We start from the raw sequence: 23292 nt of genomic DNA, 5'->3' as shown, positions 1-23292 counted from the left end.
CTTGGGCCAGCTTACAAAGTCCATGGCTTTACCCGGCGGTGGAAGAAAGGAATAAGTCACATGCAGACGCAAAAGAACATGCCAGCCGCAGAGCTGATGTGTAATGATGAGTTGACATCCAACCGATCCCAGCAGGTTGTAAAAAATAAAATTAGGCTATGCTTCTGAGGACATGATAGTCTGCAACGTGCTCTTGCATCATTGAGAGTCTCACTCAGTCCTCAGCGACACCTGAGTGAGGTGGGTAGGTAGCCCTAAGAGACCAAGGAGAGGGTAGAGGCCTAGAAATTGGGGCAATGGCCACCAGCTAAGCAGAGACAGCCCAGACCCAGCATCCTGGTTTCTCGACTTCTCCTGGGCCCACCCCACCCCAGTCTGGCCTCTGGCGTAACACTTGCCTGATGGTTCCTGAGAGCAGGATGGGGTCCTGAGGGATAACCGAGAGCTTGGACCGCAGGTCCTCCAGGCCAATGGTGCAGATGTCCACACCATCGATGAGAATCCGACCTGCCATGGGCTCCACCAGGCGGAAGAGGGCCACCCCCAAGGAGGACTTTCCTGTAGGGCAAGAAACAAGGAGGACTCAGTCCCCGAGTCTGCTCAAGGGCAACACGGCTCACACCTGGTGTTTGCCTGCCCCCTCCCCAACTCGCCCATTCCTTGTCATGGTGAGCCCCTGTCATGGTGAGCCCTCCTGTCGTGGTGAGCGCCCCCCCTCCCAGGGCAGAAGGAGGCTGCAGTCTGCTCCAAGTGGCTCCCAGAGTCTTGAGCAGTTTTCTTATAGCCTAGGCCAGAGAACCTGACAGAGGCTGCGGGTAACCCAAGCCACATGTTTGTTTCATTTCACAAAACACAGTATTCCTGCTATTTTTCCAATTCTTTGCCAGGGTTTTGAAAAAATGCAGAGTCGATGTAAAAATTCAAATTGCAGGATTTTCTTGAAACTCATGGAAGGGCAACATTGGTCCTGTTCCCCCCAGGTAGCAAGAAACCCGGCTGAGGGTCGCTGCTTCCTTGAGCGAGAACTGCTCTCCAGTTTCCACACCGCCCTCCCCGCCTCCCAGGCATCAACTCCAGGGCCCTCTCTCTCATCTGTGATACTTGTCAAGCCCCAAAGTCAATTGAGTTTTCAACCTCCTCTAGCTTGAACTTGCTTCCATCCTTGACATAGTCTTAGCTCTATTAAATAGCCTCAGTCTATTAGATCTTAGATAGTATTAGATCTACAACTGTGAGTTTGAAAACTATGGGAAGAGGTAATCTGGAAGCAGAACCTCTGCTTTTTTTTGCTAATCATGGCATCAATAAAAAATATTGGTGAAGGCCTCCCCTGGTGGCGCAGGAAGTTGAGAGCAGCACTGTGAATCTGTCTGCAGCCTCCGCAGCACCAGTTCGATCCCAGCCGGCCTGCAAGGGTCCCACATGGCGCAGCAGACCTCTCCTGTCTCTCCCGCTGCTCCCCTCAGCTGTGTATTTCATCAGTCTGCCTGTTCTGCTCCCCACTCTCTCTGATGAATCCTCTCACCCTCCTGTGCATCTGGCCTGTACCCCCGTTCTTGTATAAATAAAATAAATCTTTAAAAAAAATTGGTGAAAAAAAATGTTTGTGGGGTCACTGAGTGAACACATGCCCCAAAACAGGTCTAACACCCAAAGCCAAAGTTGAAGACAGGGATGCCCAGGGGCACTCCACTCACCAGAGCCGGTTCTTCCCACGATGCCCACCATTTCTTGTCCCCGGATTGTCAGGCTGATGCCTTTGAGAACAATGGGTGTGTTGTCTCTGTATTTCATCTGATAATTCTGGAAGGTGATTTCCCCATGCTGTGGCCACCCACTTGGACAGCTTGTGCCTTCCACGTGTAAAGGAGCCTCAGGGACACATATCTTTATTTTAAAGAATGAAGAAGAAATCAATAGTTATCTTCAATCTCTGTCCATCCCCTGCTGACCCACCGGTTACCAACTGTTGGATATGTGACCCCACAACCTGCCCCTCACCGTGGTGCTGTCTCCAGCTGAGATCAGAGGAACACGCTGAGAGGGATATCCCCCCAGCCCTCACTCACCTGAGATGCACATAACTTTATCCCAGATGAGTGAGGAGACGATATAGCTCCTCCCCCTTGTTATTACCATAGAGGATTTTTTCTAATGTATTGTGTGAGGCTCTAGAGAAATGGAATCTGAAATAATGACAATAAGGACAATAGAGCTAACTCTCCCCTGAAGGGCTTGTTTAGAGCTCTCTAACTTGCCCTATAAGGTAGGTGTTTTTAGATGCATTTCACAGGCAAGGAAATAGAGGCTCCAAGCAGGTGGAATGACCTGCTTACAATCACAGAGCTGATGTATGCATGAGCTCGGACTCAAATCAAAGCCTTTACTCCGTGTCAGCACAGCTGGGTGTGTTGGGAGGAAAGATGCAGAGGAGAAGGAGGGTCACGTGGCTACCTAGAGTTACTCTCTCCACGGCCAGTGTGCTGTCCCGAGATGATCTCTCAGGGTTAAATCCAAGCCCCGTGATTCACAGATTCCGCTCACATAACGGGCAGTGGACCTGACTTGAGAGAGTTGTGTGATCTTGAGCAAGATACTCAGCCTGGCCAAGCTCACTTCCCTCTTCTGAATAATGGGGATAACAATTCAATCAACTTATAAAATTGCTTTGTGATTCCATGATATAATTTATATCAAAGGAGTAGCATAGTGCCTGCCCCATAGAAAGGTCTCGATCCTAATAACAGTTAACATTATCAAGTATTTCTAGGAGTCAGGCACTGTGCTAAGTGCTTTACATATTACATCATTTAATGATCTTTCCCTTTACAGAGATGGGAAAGAGGTGAAATAAGTTGCTAAGTTTTCACAGTTGCTTCAAGTGACAGAGTTTAATTTGAACCCAGATGATCTGGCTCCAAAATCGGTGCTTTTTACTATCATGACAAAAACAGGAGCAATGCTAATATACTCATTATAGTTATTTTTATACTTGGACAAATCCCTTATTTCTAAAAAGGTCAATATTCAGGAACACGGTGAAGGATGTGGTCAAAATGAGCCAATGAAAGAGTTTCTGAGATGGTCCAGGAAGGTAGGGTGGAGGAGCCAGGGGCTCCTGGGAACATCTCCAAGCCCCAGGGTGCTGGACTTGCAGAGGCCGTGGAGGCTGAGCCCCGGGGTTGGATTTGGAGACTTCCAGAACATCAAACCCACCTTCATGTACTGCAGTATCTTCTCCACGGCAGTGAAGTGCGCCTCTGTCTCTGTACCTATCCTGGAAGTCGCCTGGAAGTTGGCTGCCAGCTGAAATGAAGAAGTGTCAGGTAGTCAAGAGGCTACTGAGGGTGAGCTGAGGCTCAATGGTCCTGAAACCACTAGTGGCTGCTCCCCTGTGTGACTCCTCAAGCCAAGAAGTCTCCTGCAAGAACGGAGTGGAGGCCTCTGGTGCCCCAGCCCTTCTGAGTTTAGCTGCAGCTGCCGAGGCTGCTCAGAACGAGATTCTCTCCAACATGTTCTGCCTCAAGTAACCTCTGTATGTCTGTCTGCTGCCCAAACTCTTATCCACACCACAGGAGCCCATACAGCCCATGTACCATGCAGCCCAGAACGCAAGGAGCTGCAGCGCTTGGGAGCGACCCCAACTAATGGATACAGGAGTTGGTAGATGAAGGCACCCACTCCCAACCTTCAGGGGACAACCTGAGCATCCCGTATGCATCTCGGGGGGGCTCAGTAGAGTTGAGCCATGGTGACCAAGACCCCGGCAACGCTCTGTGATGGGGTTCCTCTTTCCCTGTCTCACTTTCCATCCCCCTCAGACCTGTTTACCGGGAGCTTCTCCCAAATAATCTGCCCATATCTAAGCCCCTGTCTCAGACTCTGCCTTCAGGGAAACACAGGCTAAGAAGAGCCTCAGGGACTTTCAGGAGGCACCACAGCTCAGGGAACTGAGACCCAAAGAGAGGAGATGACACACACAGAAGCCCCTGGAAACCGGGAGCCCAGCCTTATGCTCTGCATCACCTTGACCCAAGATGTGAGCAAAGCAGACATGCAGAGAGTCCTGGGCAGCGAGTTATTAGACATTCACTCAGCAGGCTCTGGCAGGGAGCGCTCTGCCAGGTGCCAGGCCTGGCTCTGTATCCCAACACACACTCGTCCTGCCCTCAAGGAGCGCCCAGTCCTTGGGGAGACAGGCCAACAGAGAACAGCAGCACACAGGTTGCGCCCCACAATGGAAGTGAGCACAGAGGCCACTGGGGCTCCAAGACAGTCACCAGATGAGGGCCAGGAAAGGATTCCTGAAGGAGGTGGCACTGGAGTCACATTTTAAGGAGATATGGGGCTTAACAGCCTATAGGTCACCAAGAAAGTTGCTCCCCACTGAGGAGACGAGGTCTCAGAAGTAGAACAGCAGTTACGTCCCGGGCTCTCCATGCCATTTGACTGTGGCTGAAGCAAAGGGTAGGCGAAGGGCAGGAAAATCCCAGGGTCAGTCAGGGAAGGTGTGTGCATCCCAAAGTGGCTTACATTGGGAAAGGAGACGGGGGGGGGGGGGGGTCAGGAGAAGCCTTTCTTCCATGTCAGATATGGCTGGCTGACTCACTAACAGTTGGTCCTCTTTCTCCCTCGCTGGCACACCCTCTGTTATCTTCAGGTCTCTGACAGCCTGGGCTCTAGGGAGGCTTGCTTAAGTCAAAGGAATTGTGTTAATTACACCCATCGTGCCAATGATTGGCTTAGGTATGCACCATGACACAATTCTGGCCAAGGAAGCATGAGGAAGAGTGAGAGCAAGCAACCGTTCCTTATTCTTAAAAGGGAAACTTGGAAGAAGTTAACTCTTCTCTAGCCTTTGGTGAGTGAGAATGTGTTGCGTGGGGCTGCAACAGCCATTTTGTGGCCTTGGGTAGACCTGTTCTTGTGACCAAGGAGAAAAGCCAGGCTGCGGTTGCCAAAGCAAAAGATGACCCAATCATGGGTTCACGCTAGGTCACTAAATTCACCAACAGAAACAGCCATAACCCAACCTCTGATTATACCAGATAATATGTTCCCAGCCTGTCCTGACCATTTCGAGTTGGTTTTATGGCTTGCTTTAGCTCATAGTCAGAAGCATCTTTAGCATTCACTGAGATGCCTCTTGGGCCCACAAAGCCACATGAGGATTCCTGCCTCCCAAAGCTTGACCAAAGTTTCCTTGAGCATGCATGCAGACATCTACAAGGTACAGGTTTGGGCCAAGGAGAAAGAACATTTGGGGTCATGGGCTGAGATTTGGGAAGCCTGAAAGGCAAGGATTCGCTGAAGGTTCTAAGCAGAGCTGTGACAGGAAAACTGTAACCAAAACGGACTGATGGGGAGGGAGCAGGTGGGCTGGGAGGTTGTTACCCAAGACAGAGATGCGATACCCAAACAGGTAACAGACACTGAGAAGTAAGAGAGAACCCAGGGCCATTTCTAAGCAAAGTCAGGCCTCCAGGCAGAGCTCCCCACTAGCCTCCTATGACAGGACAAGCTGGGGAGATCATTGAGCAGGTGCCTGTGTGCCCCTCACCACTACCTGCCTCATCTGTGCCAACACAGGACAACTGTCTCTGAGCTTTGCTTTCCCGGTCCAGGTTGTGCATCGGCCAGGAGGACTTCTGGCACCAAGGGCCCTATGACAGCAATTCGGCACTGCCCCAGAGTTCTGGAAGGAAGGACTCAAAAGCAACTCTGCATCAGTGCATTATAGGCTTGTGGGGGTGCAGCAGGGAGGGACAGGCAGAGTGGGGAAGGAGGGTGAAAAGTAAGGGCAGGGAGGGAAGACAAATGAATGTGTCCCACTGGGAGCAAAGTTGTCTCTCACCAGCTGCAGGAACCTACTCTGGTTACTTAAATCCCTGAAGCTCTAGCTCCGTATCTGTACGCCAGGAGCAGTAATAGCTAACATTTATCAAGCATTTATTCTGGGCCAAGCACTATTCTGGGTACTTAACACGCATTAACCTTCACGTTTACACACATTGCTCACAAGTGCATGATTTGGGAACTTCCATTATCTTCTCTTTGCAGAGGAGGATCCCAAGGAGGATTGTTTGGAGAAGGGTGGGGTAACACACTTCCTGGTCACATAGCTAAGAACAGGCAGAGCCCGTCTGGAGCCTGGATGTTCCAAACCACACATTCTCAACCACTTAGCTGTGTCTTGTGGAGTGTGGTGAGAACTCAAAGGAAGAGCACACAGCTACCACTGAGCTAGCACCGCTCAGGGTGATCTTCAAGTAAATCCCCAGGCTGGTGTACTGGTCAGCTGGCCATGAGTGTGAGCACAGCACAGCCATCTGCATGGGGGTTCTGCACACACAGGCACAGATGCTTGTGGAGGGCAAATATGTGCCTGCTGCAAGGATTCAACAAGGAGCAATATAGAGCGGCTCTGCAGGCTCAGAAGAATGCCTGAGCAGTAGGACATAAGAGATCTCCAGCCAGTGAGAGATAGAGAGATCCACACAACCACAGAAAGGACAGGCACTGAAGACCCCAGGAGGAGGGCAAGGCCTGGCATGAGGCAGCCAGGGTTACCTGACACAACTGCCAAGCTGGCCTCTGCTCCGCAGCCCTTCATGGACAGCCCTGCTGCATGACTTGGTGGCCATGAACTTTAGCCAGGGTCCCTCGCCATGTCCCAGTGCACTGGGCACAAGAGATGCAGGCACATGTACGCATGCTGTTGCATCAGAACCCCCTGGAGAAATAGATTCCAAGACCCTGCCCAACCTGGACCTGCTCGGAATCCCTTGGGCAGAGCTCTCAAGTATAGCCCTCCTGCACCCGAGAGCCAAGACCCAAGCCAAACCCGAGAGTCAAAACCTGCCAGCTGGAGCCAACTACTCTGTGCCAAGTCTCATGCACTGTCCGAGAAGCTCTGCTCCAGGAGAGCGCCTGGGGCCTCTTAGCAGCCACCCAAGGTGACTCAGGGAGATCTGACTCTGAATCAGGTATGAGTAAACAGCAAAGTGAAAAGACGCTGGCCAGGAAACCAAGAGATCAACCTTCTAGTGGTTCTGCTTCTAATGCTGTCCATCCAGACCCTGCCTTCCCTACTCTGGGCCTCAGTTTCCCCATCCGCACAATCAGAGAGTTGGACTCTGTTGCCTGTGGGCTCCCCTGCAATCCCAAAGTTCTAAGATTCCATCAAACACCTTTAGATAGAGACTTCCTAGTTCAGAGGTAACAAGGAAACAGCAAAGCAGCAGGATCCAGAGGCCAAGCAAACAGCTCCTAAGATCAGAGTCAAATACACAGTGTGATCAAAGTCCCAAGGAACCCCCCACCCCGGAATCTGCCCATGAGTTGCAGGCCAAGGACAGGCATGGCACCCCCACCCCAACCTGAGTGTCCTCCCTCACCTGCAAGACGAGGCTGATCGCCATGGCTTTATAGGAATAGGGACCAGAGGAAATGCCAAAAGACACGAACAAGGCCACAGCCAAGGTTACCAGGTTGGTCATGAGTTCTATCCTCAATGCCAGCCATCGCGCGGAAGACAGAAACAACAGCAGGTAGCTGTTCTGTGTGTCAGTGAGCCTTTTAAACCTGAGAAAGGGAGAACACCCAAAACACACATATTTATTTAACCCAGCTTTTCCTCAGGGTGGACCCTGGCTGCTCCCTCCGGTGGCCAGCCCCCACTCCCATCAAGGCAACCTGACTTCTCTTTGGGGAATTATACTGGTTTGTCTATCTACACATGCTCTTCTCCTGGTCTTGATAGCTGGTTCTGGGAGGGCTAAGCGATCCTGATTGAGCCAGTGAGAGTGCATAAAAACCAGGCTTTAAGAGGGAATGAAGAGACGCCATCCCTTTCTAGGTCTTGTTCGTGGCTCTATCTCCAGTCAGTCTTAAGCACCTGCATTTCTCAGAGCTACTGGATGGATGCACTGCTCCAGGACCCCTCGTTCTAGGGTCTGCATGCCCATGGGTGCACTCCAGTGCCATGGGGAGAGCTGGTGCCATAGTCATCCAGGTCTTTTAGTCAAAAGACCTCACACTGGGGGCCTGCCTGGTGGCCTAAGGGTTAAGTCTCAGCGCAATCATCACTACACCCTGAGTTCCATCCCGACCAGGGAGGTGACCCACCTCTCCTGTCTCGCCTGCTGCTCCCCTCAGCAGTGTATTTCAGTAAACCCGCCTGTTCTGCTGCCCACTCTGTCTCTGGTGAATCCCCTTACCACCTGCACCTCTGGCCTACACCCCAGTTTTTCTATGCAAAAAATAAAAAGTCACACAAAAAAGCACACACCATGTGCTATACCCCAATCTTACCCAGCTCCGAAGCTGGCTGAGAGGCTCCATGCTGCAGAAGCCTTCCCTGATGCCCCCTGTGGTGGCTCATCTCTTCCCTCTGGATGCCCATGGCATCATATCTGCCCCCTCCTATGCCCTCTTTCATAGCCAGCCCTGAATTATTACAAAAGTGTGTGTCTCTGTGCTGTCTTCCACCACACTCGCTATTCTGTAAAGACTATGTTTGGCTGATCTTTATAAGTAGATTAAATACATTCAAACAGCACAATTAAACCTCACAACAATCCTGGGAATTTGCATTTGCTCCCACAGACATTAAGAAGGCAAATCTATGAGTGCTCAAAGTGAAGGAAGCAATTGTTCTTTATTTTAGTTTATTAAAATCAGATACCTGTTTAGAAGTGAAAAGAAAAATGCAAGAAGTGCTGATAAAATAATTCCTCTATGAATTATATTGACATACCTCTGTCATATGCGTGGGTTTTTACATTTTACAAACATTCTCCACATCCCCTACACTTTTTATTATTATAAAAGCACCATCTTACCGATGAAGTTGTGGTGGTCCAGAGAAACCTGTGGACTAGGACAAGGTCCTCGCTGATCCAGCTGAAGATGACTCTATCCCCAGATGTGGTGTTTCCTACCTACCTGGTCCCCATCACTCCCACAATCCCCATCATCTGCAGATGCAGCGGCGGAACTCACTGGCTGATAAATTCTTCGGTTTTTCCATAGACATGGATGGAGCTCAGGCCTTGCAGACAGGTGAGCACGTGCGAACAGATGGGAGAGCGACTCTGGTTTTCCAATCTCTTGAATATGTTGATGGCCTTCCTGAACACCCTGGGTGAGAATGAGAGTGAGTGACCTCAGCTGTCTACCTCTGGGGCCATGCAATTTGAGTTGGTCTCTTCCAAGCTAGAATTGCACCCCAAAACACAAACCCTAGTCTCAAGCAAAAAGACCCCACTCACTTAAAGAAAATGAGGCAAATAACGATGATTATGATGGCCATCAACAGGATATATGGAGACAGTATGCTGATGATCACCACAGTGGCAATCACTGACAAGGAGAGGATGAGGAACTCTTCCCCAAAGATGGGCAAGAATTGGTCCAACTCATCCAGGTTCCCCGCAAAGCAGTTCAGGAGTCGGCCTGTTGGAGTCGTGTCAAAGAAACTCATGGGGCAGCGGAAAACCTGCAGGGACAAAGGCAATCCAGATCACGCGCAGTTCTCATTCAGGACTTGATGAGGATTCCAGTTACCCTGAGGCTCTGAAGGGGTGCAGGATGCAGCCTAAGGAGTGTCCAGGGAAGGTTAAGCAATGGCCCAAAGTTGATCTGCCTGGACTCCAGTGCTGCCTGACTCTTTCATCGGCTACTCTGTGACCTTGGACAAGTTACTTAACCCCTCTGAGTCTTATTTGTAAAAAAAAAAAAAAAAGTCCTCATTTGTAAAAAGGGGATAATCTTATGGTATGTGAACTATGGCTCAATAAAGCTGCTATTTTAAAATAAATAATGACAGGCCTCCCTGGTGGCCAGGGGTTAAAGTCAGTGCTATCAAGCTATTCTCAGCCACTGCAGCATGAGTTCGATCCCCAGCTATGGAGCTACGCGTATGGTGAGGCAGACCTCTCCTGCTTTGCCCTCTGCTCCCCTCAGCAGTGTATTTCTGTCAATCTGTCTGTTCTGCTCCCCACTCTGTCTCTGGTGAATACTCTCAGCCCTGACCCTGCACCTCTGGCCTGCACCCCAGTTCTTTACGCATAAATAAAAAATAAATCTTTAAAAAAATAAGGAAGGGGGTAGGAAGGAAGGCAGGAAGGAAGGAAGGACACACTGAAGTGCTCAGGACTGTACCTGCCTTGGAAAGACAAGCATTGGGGTGACCACTCCCATCCAGGAAGGGACACCAAACTTTTAGAATCATAATTGCAGCAGCAGAACATCAATGTTCAGCTCCCACCCACCCACTGACCCAGCGTACACTTGCAACATGACATTCTGGAAAAGGCAAAACTATGGACTAGTTAAAAAGATCCATGATTGCCAGGGACCTGGGGGACAGGAAGGACGACTAGATGGAGCCCAGGGAATGTTTAGGGCAGTGAAACTGTCCTGAATGATACAAAAAGGGTGCATCTGTCAGCATACATTTGTCAAAACCCAAATGCAGATAAAGAGTAAACCTTAATGTAAACTACAGACTTTAGTTCATAATAATAATGATGGAACAATATTGGCTCATAGATTATAGCAAATGTCCCATGCAATATCATGCAAGATATTAATAACAGGAGAACCCAGGGGTGTTATGGATTATATGAGCATTCTCTGTATTTCTGCTCAGTATTTCTGTAAACCAAAAACTGTTCAAACACAGTGTCTAGCAATTTTAAAGCGGGGGGGGGGGGTAGGGTTTCGCCTATAGCCCGCCCAGTGCCCAGGCCCGTACCTTCTTGAAGAGCTTGTTGTGCAGTGCTGTGGAGGCCTTCCTTGTGATCTTGCTGAAAGCCAAAGAGAAACAGATACCCACGCAGATCAGGGTCAGGGTCATGAGACCATACACCAGCTGGTAAAAGGGCAGCTGAGGATTGTCCAGGATGTCTCCCAGTTCTGCAGTGGTCCTGTTGCTCTCTACGCTGCTGGTGGTCTTCAAGAAAGAACAGAAGGTGTGATAGGGTCAGAAAGATATGTGGCCTTTGTCTCTCATACTTGGCACAGAGTTCCTAAAACATCTCCTTAGTGGTAGAGGTGCCAGGGTTTCTTTTGTTCTAGTAGTTTGCCTTTGACTCTGGTTTCTGACAGAAGAGGTTCTAAGACCCTGGAACTATTAAAGTATATTTGAGGGGCTAGCTTCAGCGTGAGGGCTGGTCACCAGAGAGAACGAGCCTTGAGTGGAAGCTTGGAGCATTCAGCCCCTGCCCCTTTGGAGGTGGAAGAGCAGAGACTGAGCTCATGATGGCTCATGCCCATGTAATGAAGCCACCATAAAATCCCTAAAGCACAGGGTTTGGAGAGCTTGCAGTTTGGTGAGCATACCCACCACCAGGAGGGTGGTGCCCCCAACTCCATTAAGAGAGAAGCTCCTGCACTTGGGACCTTCAGACCTCACTCTCTGTACCCCCTCGTCTGACTGTTCTTCTGTACCCTTTATCACATCCCTGATAAGAAATGAGTAAAAATGTCTCCCTGAGTTCCATGACCCATTCAAGCAAATTATCAAGCCCAAGAAGGGGATCATGGGAACTCCTGATTTATTACTGGTTGATCAGAAGGGTAAGTCCAGACTTGTGGCCAGGATCTGAAGGGGGGCAGTCTTGCAGGACTGAGCCCTTAACCTGTGGGGTCTGTTTGTCTAGAGAAAAGGCGAATTGTTCATTGGGTGGGGGTTGGGGGAGGGGTGGGCGGGAAAGGCCCTGCACATTGGGTGTCAGAAATATTCCCTGTGGAGCGAGCACCCACAGCCGGGGCAGACCAGGCGCGCAGAAGAGTGTGCCTGAGACCAGACGCGCAGGGAGTGTGTCCCACATCACCATTTTAGAACAGGGACATTTCTTCAGTAAAGACTACCTGCAGAAGGCTTCCTCAGGAGCCAGAGGTGAGCGGGGGAAGTTCGCCCACGCCAGACCCCCTCTGGCCTGCAGTCCAAGCCCAGAGGGGAGCAGGAACCCACCGCCGGGGCAGACCAGGCGCACAGGGGAGTGTGTCCCCACATCGGCATTTTAGAACAGGGACCATTCTCCATTAAAGGCTGCTTGAAACTGACAGATGACTCCTGGAAGAACCAGAGGGGAACAGAGAAGCCCACCCAAGATGCCGGCCAGTCCCAACAACACAGTGTCCCAACGCATACGGCAAATTAGAAAACAGACAGTAGGGAGGAGAAGAACCACACGCAACCTAGCAACTCTCCAGAGAAAAAGCACACCACAAAAAGAAAGCCAGCCCCCAGATTGCAAAGACAATAACTTGGAAGAATTTCTGAGCCTTCCAGAAAGAGAATTTAAAATTGCCGTGATTAAAAAACTGACAGAAGTCATAAAGGAAAACAATGATAAGGGAAAAATAATCAACAATCAGAAGAATGCAATTGAGTCCCTAGAGAGGGAAAACAATGGTCAGAAGAAAGAAATTGAGTCCCTAAAGAGGGAAGTAAAAGAAATGCAGGAGATCAAAGAATTAATGGAAGAACTAAAGAATTCTGGGAAAAGCAATGAAAGCAGAATAGATGAAATGGAAGAACGAATAAGTAATCTTGAAGACACAGAAATAAAAAGAACCAAAACAGAAAAGGAAAGAGAAGTACGAAGGAAAAAGAACGAAGAAAGACTTCGGGAACTATCTGACTCCATGAGGAAAGGAAATATAAGAGTTATAGGAATACCAGAAGGAGAGGAGAGAGATGTAGGAACAGAGAAAATATTCAAAGAGATAATTGAAGAGAACTTCCCAAATGTGAAGAAGGAGCTGAAAATTGATATACAAGAAGCAAGAAGAACACCAAACTTCCACGACGAAAGGAAAAATATAGCAAGACACATAATAGTAAAGCTCCCAAGAATCCAGGACAAGGAAAAAATAATGAAGCTGGCAAGAGGGAAGAAACAGATAACATTCAAAGGAAAACCAATCAGGCTGACATCAGACTTCTCCGAAGAAACACTACGGGCAAGAAGAGAGTGGAGGGACATAGTCAACAGACTCCAAGAAAACAGATGCCAACCAAGAATACTCTATCCCGCAAAGCTCTCCTTCCTCTTTGAAGAAAGAATATGGACCTTCCCAGACAAACAGAAACTCCGGAATTTCATTGCAACTAAACCCCCACTCCAAAAAATACTACAAGGAGTCCTAAAGCCAGAACCTCAGAGGGACGAATAACAATGAAAGAAGGCCAAAAAAAAAAAAAAAGTTATTAAAAGAATAAATAAATAAAATCAAAGGAAAGACAAACACAATGGCAAATACAGATGTTAACATATCAATATTAACTCTAAATGTAAATGGACTAAACTCTTCAATAAAAAGACACAGAGTGGCAGCCTGGATTAAGAAACAAAACCCAACCTTTTGCTGTCTCCAGGAAACACATTTAGCTACAAAAGATAAAAATAGGCTCAAAGTTAAAGGATGGAAAACAATCCTACAAGCAAATGGACCAAAAAAGAAAGCAGGAACAGCTATACTTATATCAGATAAAACAGATTTCAAACTCAAAAAGATAAAAAGAGACCCCAATGGTCACTACATTATGATCAAGGGGACAATACTTCAAGAAGAAATAACACTCATTAACATATACTCACCAAACGAAGGAGCACCAAAATATATCAGACAACTGTTGTCCTCTCTGAAAACAGACATCAGAGAAAACACATACGTAGTGGGAGACTTCAACACACCACTATCAACAATGGATAGATCAACAAGACAAAAAATAAGTAAAGAAACCAAAGCTCTAAATAAGGACCTAGAGCAATTAGGCTTAACAGACATCTATAGAACACTAAACCCCAAAAAAACGGAGTACACATTTTTCTCAAGCGCACACGGATCATTCTCCAGGATCGATCACATACTGGGGCACAAGACAAACATCAACAGATACACCAAGATTGAAATCATATCAACCATCTTTTCTGACCATGAAGGCATCAAACTAGAAATAAACCATAAAAAGAAGGCAAGGAACTTTCCTACCTCATGGAGATTAAAAACCACACTACTGGAAGACCATTGGACTAATGAGGAGATCAAAGAAGAAATTAAAAAATTTTTTGAATTGAACGACAAGGAGGACACTAATATCCTAAATGTATGGGATGCAGCAAAAGCAGTAATAAGAGGAAAATATATAGCAATAGAAGCTCACATCAAGAAACAAGAAAGAACGCAAAGAAACAACCTCATCTCGAAGCTCAAAGATCTAGAAAAAGAACAACAAAAAAACCCAAAACCAGTAGAAGAAAAGAAATAATAAAAACCAAAGCAGAAATAAATGAAATCGAAACTAAAAAAACAATCCAAAAGATCAATGAAACCAAGAGCTGGATCTTCGAAAAAATCAATAAAATAGACAAACCCCTAGCCAGGCTCACAAAGGAAAAAAGGGAGAAAGCACAAATAAACAGGATCATCAATGAAAGAGGAGAAATCACAACGGACACAGCAGAAATCAAAAGAATAATCAGTAACTACTATGAACAGTTATATGGAAACAAGTTTAACAATCTAGAGGAGATGGACAAATTCCTACAACTCTACAATCACCCAAAGCTAGATAAAGAAGAAATAGAACACCTAAACAGACCAATTACAATTAGCGAAATTGAAATGGTAATAAAAAACCTCCCCAAAAACAAAAGCCCAGGACCTGATGGATTTACAAATGAATTCTACCAAACATTCAGAGACGAATTAGTGCCTATCCTTCACAAACTCTTCCAAAAAATTGAGAAGGAAGGGACAATACCAAACACGTTTTATGAAGCCAACATTACACTAATACCAAAACCGAACAAGGACAACACAAAAAAGGAAAACTACAGGCCAATCTCCCTAATGAACACGGATGCAAAAATCCTCAATAAAATTTTAGCTATCAGAATCCAACAATGTATCCATAAGATAATTCACCACGACCAAGTTGGATTCATTCCAGGGGCACAAGGATGGTTTAACATCCGAAAATCAATCAACGTTATCCAACACATCAACAAAAAGAAATATAAAAACCATATGATAATATCAATAGATGCTGAGAAAGCTTTCGACAAAGTGCAACACCCATTCATGATAAAAAGCCCTTGAAATTCTGGGGATACAAGGAACATACCTCAACATCATAAAGGCCATCTATGACAAGCCAACAGCCAGTATCATTCTCAATGGTGAAAAGCTGAAAGCAATTCCATTAAGATCTGGAACAAGACAAGGATGTCCACTCTCACCATTGCTTTTCAATATAATACTGGAAGTCCTAGCCAGGGCAATAAGACAAGAGAAAGACATCCAAGGAATCCAAATAGGAAAAGAAGAAGTCAAACTATCACTATTTGCAGACGATATGATATTATACATAGAGAACCCCAAAAACTCCACAGAAAAGCTAATTCAACTCATCAATCAGTTCAGTAAAGTGGCAGGATACAAAATCAACACGCAAAAGTCAGTAGCCTTCCTATACACAAACAATAAATCTGAAGAAGAAGAAATCAAAAAGACCATCCCTTTTGTTATTGAAACAAAAAAAATCAAATATTTGGGAATAAATCTAACAAAAGAGGTAAAGGACCTATACAAAGAAAACTATGAAACACTGTTAAAAGAAATAGAAGAAGACACAAAGAAATGGAGAGACGTCCCCTGCTCATGGATTGGAAGAATAAACATTATTAAAATGGCCATCCTACCAAAAGCAATATACAGATTCAATGCTATTCCAATCAAAATTTCAATGTCATTCTTCAAAGAAATAGAACAATTATTGATGAAATTCATATGGAATCACCAAAAACCCCGAATAGCCAAAGCTCTCCTGAAAAAAAAAGAAGGGAATGGAGGCATCAGACTCCCAGACTTCAAACTATACTACAAAGCCATAATCATCAAAACTGCATGGTATTGGAACAAGAACAGACATACAGACCAATGGAATCAAATAGAAAATCCAGAAATAAACCCACAGATTTATGGTCAACTAATCTTTGACAAAGGAGCAAAGAATATGCATTGGAGCAAAGAAAGTTTGTTCAATAAATGGTGCTGGGAAAACTGGGTCGCTACATGCAAAAGAATGAAGCTTGACCACCACCTCACACCATACACAAAAATCAACTCAAAATGGATTAAAGAACTAGACATAAGACCTGAAACCATAAAATATATAGAAGGAAATATAGGCGAAACACTACGGGATTTGCACATCAAAGACATCTTTACAGACACATCACCCAAAGCAGTGATAGTGAAGGCAAAGATAAACAGCTGGGACTACATCAAATTAAAGAGCTTTTGCACAGCAAAAGAGACAATAACAAAAACAAAGAGAAACCCCACCAACTGGGAGAACATTTTTGCACCCAACACTAATGATAAAGGACTGATCACAAAAATCTGCAAAGAGCTGATGAGACTCAACAACAACAAAGAAAATAATCCAGTCAAAAAATGGGCAGAAGAGCTTAAAAGAAACTTCTCTGAAGAGGAAATGCAAATGGCCAACAGGCATATGAAAAAATGTTCAACATCACTTGTCATCAGGGAAATGCAAATCAAAACTACCATGAGATACCATCTTACACCAGTGAGAATGGCACATATTAAAAAAACTAGCAACAACAAATGTTGGCGAGGATGTGGAGAAAAAGGAACTCTTGTGCACTGTTGGTGGGAGTGCAAACTGGTCCAACCACTATGGAGAGCTGTGTGGAGATTTCTGGACCTACTAAACATAGAGCTTCCATATGATCCAGCAATTCCACTCCTAGGTATTTACCCAAAGGACACAGAAACATCAATTCCAAAGAACACCTGCACCCCTATGTTTATAGCAGCACTGTTTACAATAGCTAAGCTTTGGAAACAACCCAAATGCCCAAAAATAGATGACTGGATCAAGAAGATGTGGTACATATATACCATGGAATATTACTCAGCATTCAAAAAAGATAAACACATGCAATTTGCAGCAACATGGATGGCGCTGGAAGGGATCATGCTCAGCAAAATAAGCCAAAAAGAAAAAGAAAAATACCGGATGGTCTCACTCATAGCAGGAATCTAGAAAACTTAAATAAGGGACCAGGAAAATGAATAACTATAAGAAAGTGAAAATCAAAATCAACAAAAAACTATGAACCAGAGACACTTTTAGGGGGGCGGGGGTGGGAGGGGAGGGATTAGGGTCAGAATGGGGGGGCTGCAATTGTATGGGGAATATAACAATAAAATTTATTAAAAAAAAAAAAAAAAAGAAAATAAAGAGCTGCCACATAAGAAAAAAAAAAAAAAAAAAGAAATATTCCCTGTGAATAGAGGAAAAGGGTGACTTTTCATTTTTAGGGAGTCAGACCACATGAGTCCAGGGTAAAATTCAATGGGGAGAAAAATCCTTCTCCCTGAGGCCACATAGGACTCAGTAGCTGGTACACAGTCAAATTCCATGTTAAAACCTTCACGCTCCAGGCTTCTGCTTTGCCCTTCCTTTTGCCTGGATTAGCCCCCACTGCCTGTCGCCTGCCCCCACTGCAGTCTCCCTGGCCTATCCTATGTCCACCACTTCCCTCCACTCCATCACCCCCTCCATCCCACGGTTCCAAAGAGCCCCAGGGCCGCCGAGGGACCCTCTCTCAATGCATCTTTGTCCTACGGCAGCCTGTGTCTAGTGTCCTCTCTTTTTCCTCAGGGTGAAAATAGCTTGATAAATTACTTCACTCTGTGGTGTTAGAAATTTGAGCTAGAGTATCACCCATCGAATGATGCCTTGCCCCTTCTGCCTTTACCACTGCCACACAGAGGGAAGCCTGGAAACTTCCTTCCCAGCCTCTTTGCAAAAATGAGTTCACACCAGCTTCTAAGAAGAGCCACTCAGGAAGTCTACAGGCTGAAAGTGAAGGCATCACACCTCGTGGCAACTGTGGGCAGGAGTTTGGCCAAGGGCTCATGAGTCCTCTGGGCATCGGGCCCTGGGGTGCTGCCTGCCTCTGAATGGCTGGAGCCTTCCCCTCTCCTATCCAGCCCTTCCAATTTTACATTGCCTCGGACTCCCGGGTTAACTCTCTGAAAGCTCTGCATTCTTCAAGTGGCTTCTGTTTTGCTGACCAAATCCCACCAGACATGTGACTCAAGAGTTAATCAAATAGAGCGCTGAAAAATCATGACTCGGATTCAGAGTGCCAAATCAAGTTCTGGCAACTTCCAGTCCCAGGGCTGGTGCTTTATCCTCTTTAAGCACAGTTTCCTCCCACAAAAAGACAGACAGAGGGACAGACCTCTGAAGTCGGTTTACAAAGTAATAAATTAACCTGGCACATGATGGCTGAGAGCTCAGAACCCTCACCACAGCACAGCTCCACCCTCAGCCCTGCACTAAGTGTCTTGACCAAACTCTGGCAGGGTTTCTAGAGGCTGGGGGTGGGGGGAGTTTGAGGCTGCCTGAGAAAGCTCACACCTGTAAGGAAAATTGACTATTTCTATTAGCCAAGCTAGGCCCTTGACCTGCTTTCCTTAGAGCACTACTAGAAAGGGCTCAGAAGTGTGAATATGTATTTCAGGCAATCCAGTGCTTGGTAGATATGCAGAATTCTAGAGAAGTCAGTTACCCTTATGCAAAACCAGAGGTGGCACAGGGGTTGAGTCTCAGCGCTATCACTGCTACGGCCTGAGTTCAGCCTGAGTTAGACCTCTCCTATCTCATCCACTGCCCCCTTTAGCAATATATGTCAGTAGATCTGCCTGTTCTGCTCTATCCTGATCTGTTCAGTAGATCTGCTCTGTCTCTGGCCTCTAACCCTCCACACCTCTGGCCTACAACCCAGCTCTTGTATGCATAAATAAATAAAAATAAATGTTTAAAAAAAACCCTAAGGATTCAATTTTAAAAATAACAGCAATAACCTTTCATAACTTGTGTTATTATGGACTTTGTGGCAGGCTTTGCCCTAGACAGACACATCATCCTGAGTAGGAATTCCTAGTCCCAGATATAGTCTCAAAGGCTGGACATATTCCTGGGAAACGCCATCTTGAGGAAGGAGAGGGCCTCGTGCCCCTCCCTGTGAGGGGTTAGACTTTTCTTCCTTCCTTAGCCACAGCTGGCAGACCCATCGGCCTAGGTGCATTCATGCTTACCAGCCACTGGTACTTTCTTTCCCGCTGGCTCTATGAGCCCCCTAACGCCATGCAGCCCCCATTCTCCCTTGAGCATGCCCAACTCACCTCTGGACAAATCGGAACGAATTGGAATGAAGAGCAGCTCCTCCCCTTGCTGCCAGCAGTGACAGAATGGAATGCTTTCCCTGCTTTAAGTAATGTCTGACTGAGTGTCATTGGTGTGGCCCCAATCCCAACAAGGTGTACAGAAGCAGGTTTTGAGAAAACTTTGTGAGGAGGCAAAACACTGCCACAAGAGAAAGTCACTATGGTGGATCATAAAGCATTCTTGGGGAGCTATTTGAGGAGAGAAACCTCTTGGTTTTGTCCCCACAGGATTGCTCGTTCTGTGACCACAGGAGTCTGAGCCAGGAAAGAGGCTCCAGTTCAGGCCCCAGAGGTGCTCCCCAGAGCTCCAGGTGTTACCTCAGCATTGGCAGGCCCTGGGCACCTCCAGGGGGCTCTAGCCTGTGCTCTGGCCCACATGGGTCCCAAGACAAAGGAAACCACCCCATTCCACATGAGCTCACCGAAACACCCCCACCCCACCATGGCACTCACCCCTGAGCCCTGCTGTAGCCAGTAGCTCAGCCACCGGAAGTTGAAGGTCACGAGGAAGATGACCACTGCCATGAGGAGGAAAACCAGGGAGGAGACCACGCAACCTGGAGAGAAAGGGAGGTGCCTGACAACTGCTGAGAAACTGATCTCACACCCTGGGATTCCCTTGATGCCTTGGAGGATGGGAAGAACTGTATTTTAAAGTCAGAAAGCCCTGGGTTCAAATACTGGTTCCACTACTTACAAGCTAAGTGACCCTGGACCAGGTGTCAAATGTCAGTGACAATCCACTTCCTTACCTATGAAGTATGAGTCTCCCTGCCTAGCAAGGCTGCTCTGCAGATAACATGAGATGACGTTTGTCAAGCACCCACCCCAGTGTTTGGTATGTATGCAAAATTCTAGAGACATTAGTTTGCCCTTGTGTAAAATCTGAGGTGAGGACTCAATTTTAAAATTAACAGCAGAGACCTTTCATGGAGTTTGTACTATTATATCCTGGGTGCTAGGCATTGTCCTAGACAGAAGCATCATTTCTGAGCTAGGAATTCCTAGTCCCAGTTGCAGAATCTCCAAGAAGGGAAATAACTTGCCCAAAGTCACAGAGCTGGTGAGTGATGGATCTGGACTGAAAGAAGTCAAGGATGGGGGAATCCAGGATATTTCCTCCTTCAGCATCTGCCCTTCGGGCCAGCACGCGACCCACCTACCTGGCCTGTGTCCCATGCCCATGTGTCTTTTTCTGAATTCTATCCTTCCTCCAAACCCCAGCCAAGGCCACCTCTTACACCGCTGCCACCAGAGTCAAGGCCTGGCCCCAGAGAGCTCTCTCGCCGGCTGGTAGATGTAGATGTCACATTCCAGCAGACCCCAGGGTCAGTTCTTAGGTGGCTCTTTGTCCCCTTCCCTCCAAAGGGTGGCAGAGAACCTAGCCCATACTAGGTACTTTGCAAATACAGATGGATTGTTGGCTTCTTTTTTAAAAATATATATTTTTTACATCATTGTTCATTTTTCAACAATGTTTGCTTACCCCCCTCCACCCCCCAGAATAGTCCCCATAGAGTTTCCTTCCCCAATGCACCCGTGCACCATCACCTCAGTCTCCTGTGCTCCTCCCTCCCTCCCTCTGGTCTCTCCCTCCCTCTCCCCTGCAGGATTCTCTGGTTTATAGTTGTGTTTGTTTTTGTTTTGTTGTGTTGTGTTTTGTGTTGTTATTATTTTTTTCCCCTGATGTCTTATTTGGTTCCCCTATATTCCACCTATAAGTGCTTGATTCTTTCATGGATTTCACAAGCATTTGCTCTTTCCCTACTCTGGCCCCTTCATGTCATGCCTGCAGGGATGCCCAAGGTGGAAGGGAGAGGATGGTGACCCCCTACATGCAACCCACCTCTTCCTCCCCCAGCTAGATAGACACACCTCACATAGGTTAGGTTCCAAAATCAATGAAGAGTAAAAAGTTGGCATGGAGCTAAAATGACCCTCAAAAATCCCTTAAACAACTCAAAAGTACAATGTTTTTTAATTGGCCTTGTGTTCACAACATTGTAGTTCTGTGTGTGTAAATTTTTTAATGCCCACCATGTAGTAAAACAGCAAGCTCTGAAACTTCTGCCATCTGCCTTCAGAAACATATTTTAACCACACGCGAAGTCAAAACTTCACCAACGTGACTCCATGTGGTGTGTGTTAATATTTACTATTCTTTTCTTCCTCAATTCTCAGAATACTGCTTATAATCCACTCAACTGATTTCACAACTCACTACTGGGTCAGGACCTGCAGTTTGAATAACACCAAATTAGAATGTACTATACTAACAAAATTTTCTTATGTTTTGTATTCTTGAAGCTCTGGCATCTGGGGCTTTGATCCTGGAAGGACTGCTCCCCTAGGCTACCTAATTCCTAGAAATAGAGAATGACTCCCTGCAAGCTTACCTTTGATATATAAACCAGTCAATTCAAAACTTACACTCCCAAGTGTCTCCTTTACCATTTAAATCCTCACATATCAAGTCAATATCACCCTTGCCTTAAATCAGGTCAGGACAGCTAGAGACCCCTACAGCCCAGAGACCCTAGAAACCATTGAAACTACCCTATCCTAAGCTGGCTTGACGTACCTACCCTGCCTCATCTACTCCTTCCCACAAAAAACCCAATCAGGGCTGTGGGCCATGCCCTCTAGTCTCACCCTCTGCCTCTGGCCACCTCTGGAGCTTGCCCAAGTGGCCCAGTGTCATGCCATGCCTCCTACTTCTCCAGTCTGTGACTATAAACTTACTCCTTCATGAAAATAACGTACATGTCTGTGTGCCTAACCATATCATCTAAAGCAAGTCCCAGGACCATCTTAACACAGGAAGCAAGAAAACAACTTCCAGCATAGACTGGTAGTGTTACAATAATTGAGCATGGTTAAATGTGTATGACATCACTCCTCTGTACCATCACTCTACTGCACCTCACCTCACAGATGTCTGACCCAGCATTGGGGATAGGACTGGTGGGAGAGGTCCGGACCTGGCATGGGGCCGCTGACAGACCATACCTCCGGCTGCCTGGATGTAGTGGTAATAGATTCTCCAAGTCAGGGACCCTTCTTCCATCTGCTCCTTCTTTGTGAGCTGATTTTGCAGGCCTGGATGATGTAAGAGAAGAAGGAAACTATATATCTCCCAATAAGCTGCATCTCCTTCCAGCATCCCAAGGAGACCTTGCTAAGCCTCCGCCCACCCCATCCCACCCCATGTCCCCCCACCCACATCCACCCTGCTTCAGCCTTTTCTGCCCTCCAGCTGCTGTGCCCCACCCAAGTCTGAATCCAACCAGCAGGTTTCCTTAGAAAATTCTGCTGAAAGTCATCTTTGAAATGAACTTCAGAATCCAGAAAGGGGTCCATCCCTAGTCATTCAATAATTCTAACAGCTCACTTGGTTGATAGGAAGAAGGAGAAATTGAAGAAAGTGATAGCCTGGTGCCAGGAAACCTGGGTTCCAGAATTATTATCAAGGTACTGTGTGACCTCAGGCAAATCACTTAAACCTCTCTGTTTCCTCACCTGACAATTGGCAGTTCTATAAATGATTGCTAAGACAGTTTGCAGCAATATACTTCTGGCACCAACCCAGGGCAGTCTCTCAGTCCAAGGCAGGGCAGAGAGACCAATATCTGGAGATGCTGGTAGATGCTGTTGATGACAAACAGCAACCAGGGAAGCTGCATTGTGAGGAATATCTGTTGTTTCTGCCAGACACTCTGCCTTGTTCTAGTAACAACACTCTATCTATTTTTTTCCCAGGGAAGAAAGATCTCTTTCTAGAAATTGAATCTTTTTTTTTAAGATTTATTTTATTTATTTATGCATACAAAAACTGCAATGTGGGTCAGGAGTTGGGGGAGGGGGCAGTGAGAGGATTCATCAGAGACAGAGTTGGGAGCAGAACAGGTAGACTGACTGAAATATACTGCTGAGGGGAGTAGCGGGCAAGACAAAAGGGGTCTGCTGTGCCATGTGGGTCAGCTCCCTGGCTGGAGATCGAACTCA

General features: G+C 46.6%; 1 protein-coding gene across 1 annotated transcript in view; it reads right to left on the bottom strand.

Moving 5' to 3' along the window:
* The window catches only part of ABCC11 (ATP binding cassette subfamily C member 11), a 59556-nt gene that overhangs the window by 6559 nt on the left and 29705 nt on the right, over positions 1 to 23292 (bottom strand). The window contains exons 17-25 of the mRNA XM_037518076.1: positions 22297 to 22386; positions 19741 to 19844; positions 10760 to 10957; positions 9273 to 9499; positions 9004 to 9141; positions 7398 to 7584; positions 3217 to 3306; positions 1698 to 1887; positions 399 to 558 (exon numbers count right to left, since the gene is read on the bottom strand). Of these exons, the coding sequence (XP_037373973.1) occupies positions 399 to 558; positions 1698 to 1887; positions 3217 to 3306; positions 7398 to 7584; positions 9004 to 9141; positions 9273 to 9499; positions 10760 to 10957; positions 19741 to 19844; positions 22297 to 22386 (1384 nt within the window). The remainder of the gene's footprint in view (positions 1 to 398; positions 559 to 1697; positions 1888 to 3216; positions 3307 to 7397; positions 7585 to 9003; positions 9142 to 9272; positions 9500 to 10759; positions 10958 to 19740; positions 19845 to 22296; positions 22387 to 23292) is intronic.

This window comes from Talpa occidentalis, unplaced genomic scaffold (genome assembly GCF_014898055.3).
Source record: "Talpa occidentalis isolate TD23 unplaced genomic scaffold, MPIMG_talOcc4v2.1 talOcc4.17, whole genome shotgun sequence".
NCBI lineage: Eukaryota > Metazoa > Chordata > Mammalia > Eulipotyphla > Talpidae > Talpa > Talpa occidentalis.
This window is presented reverse-complemented; position numbering and strand designations above follow the sequence as displayed.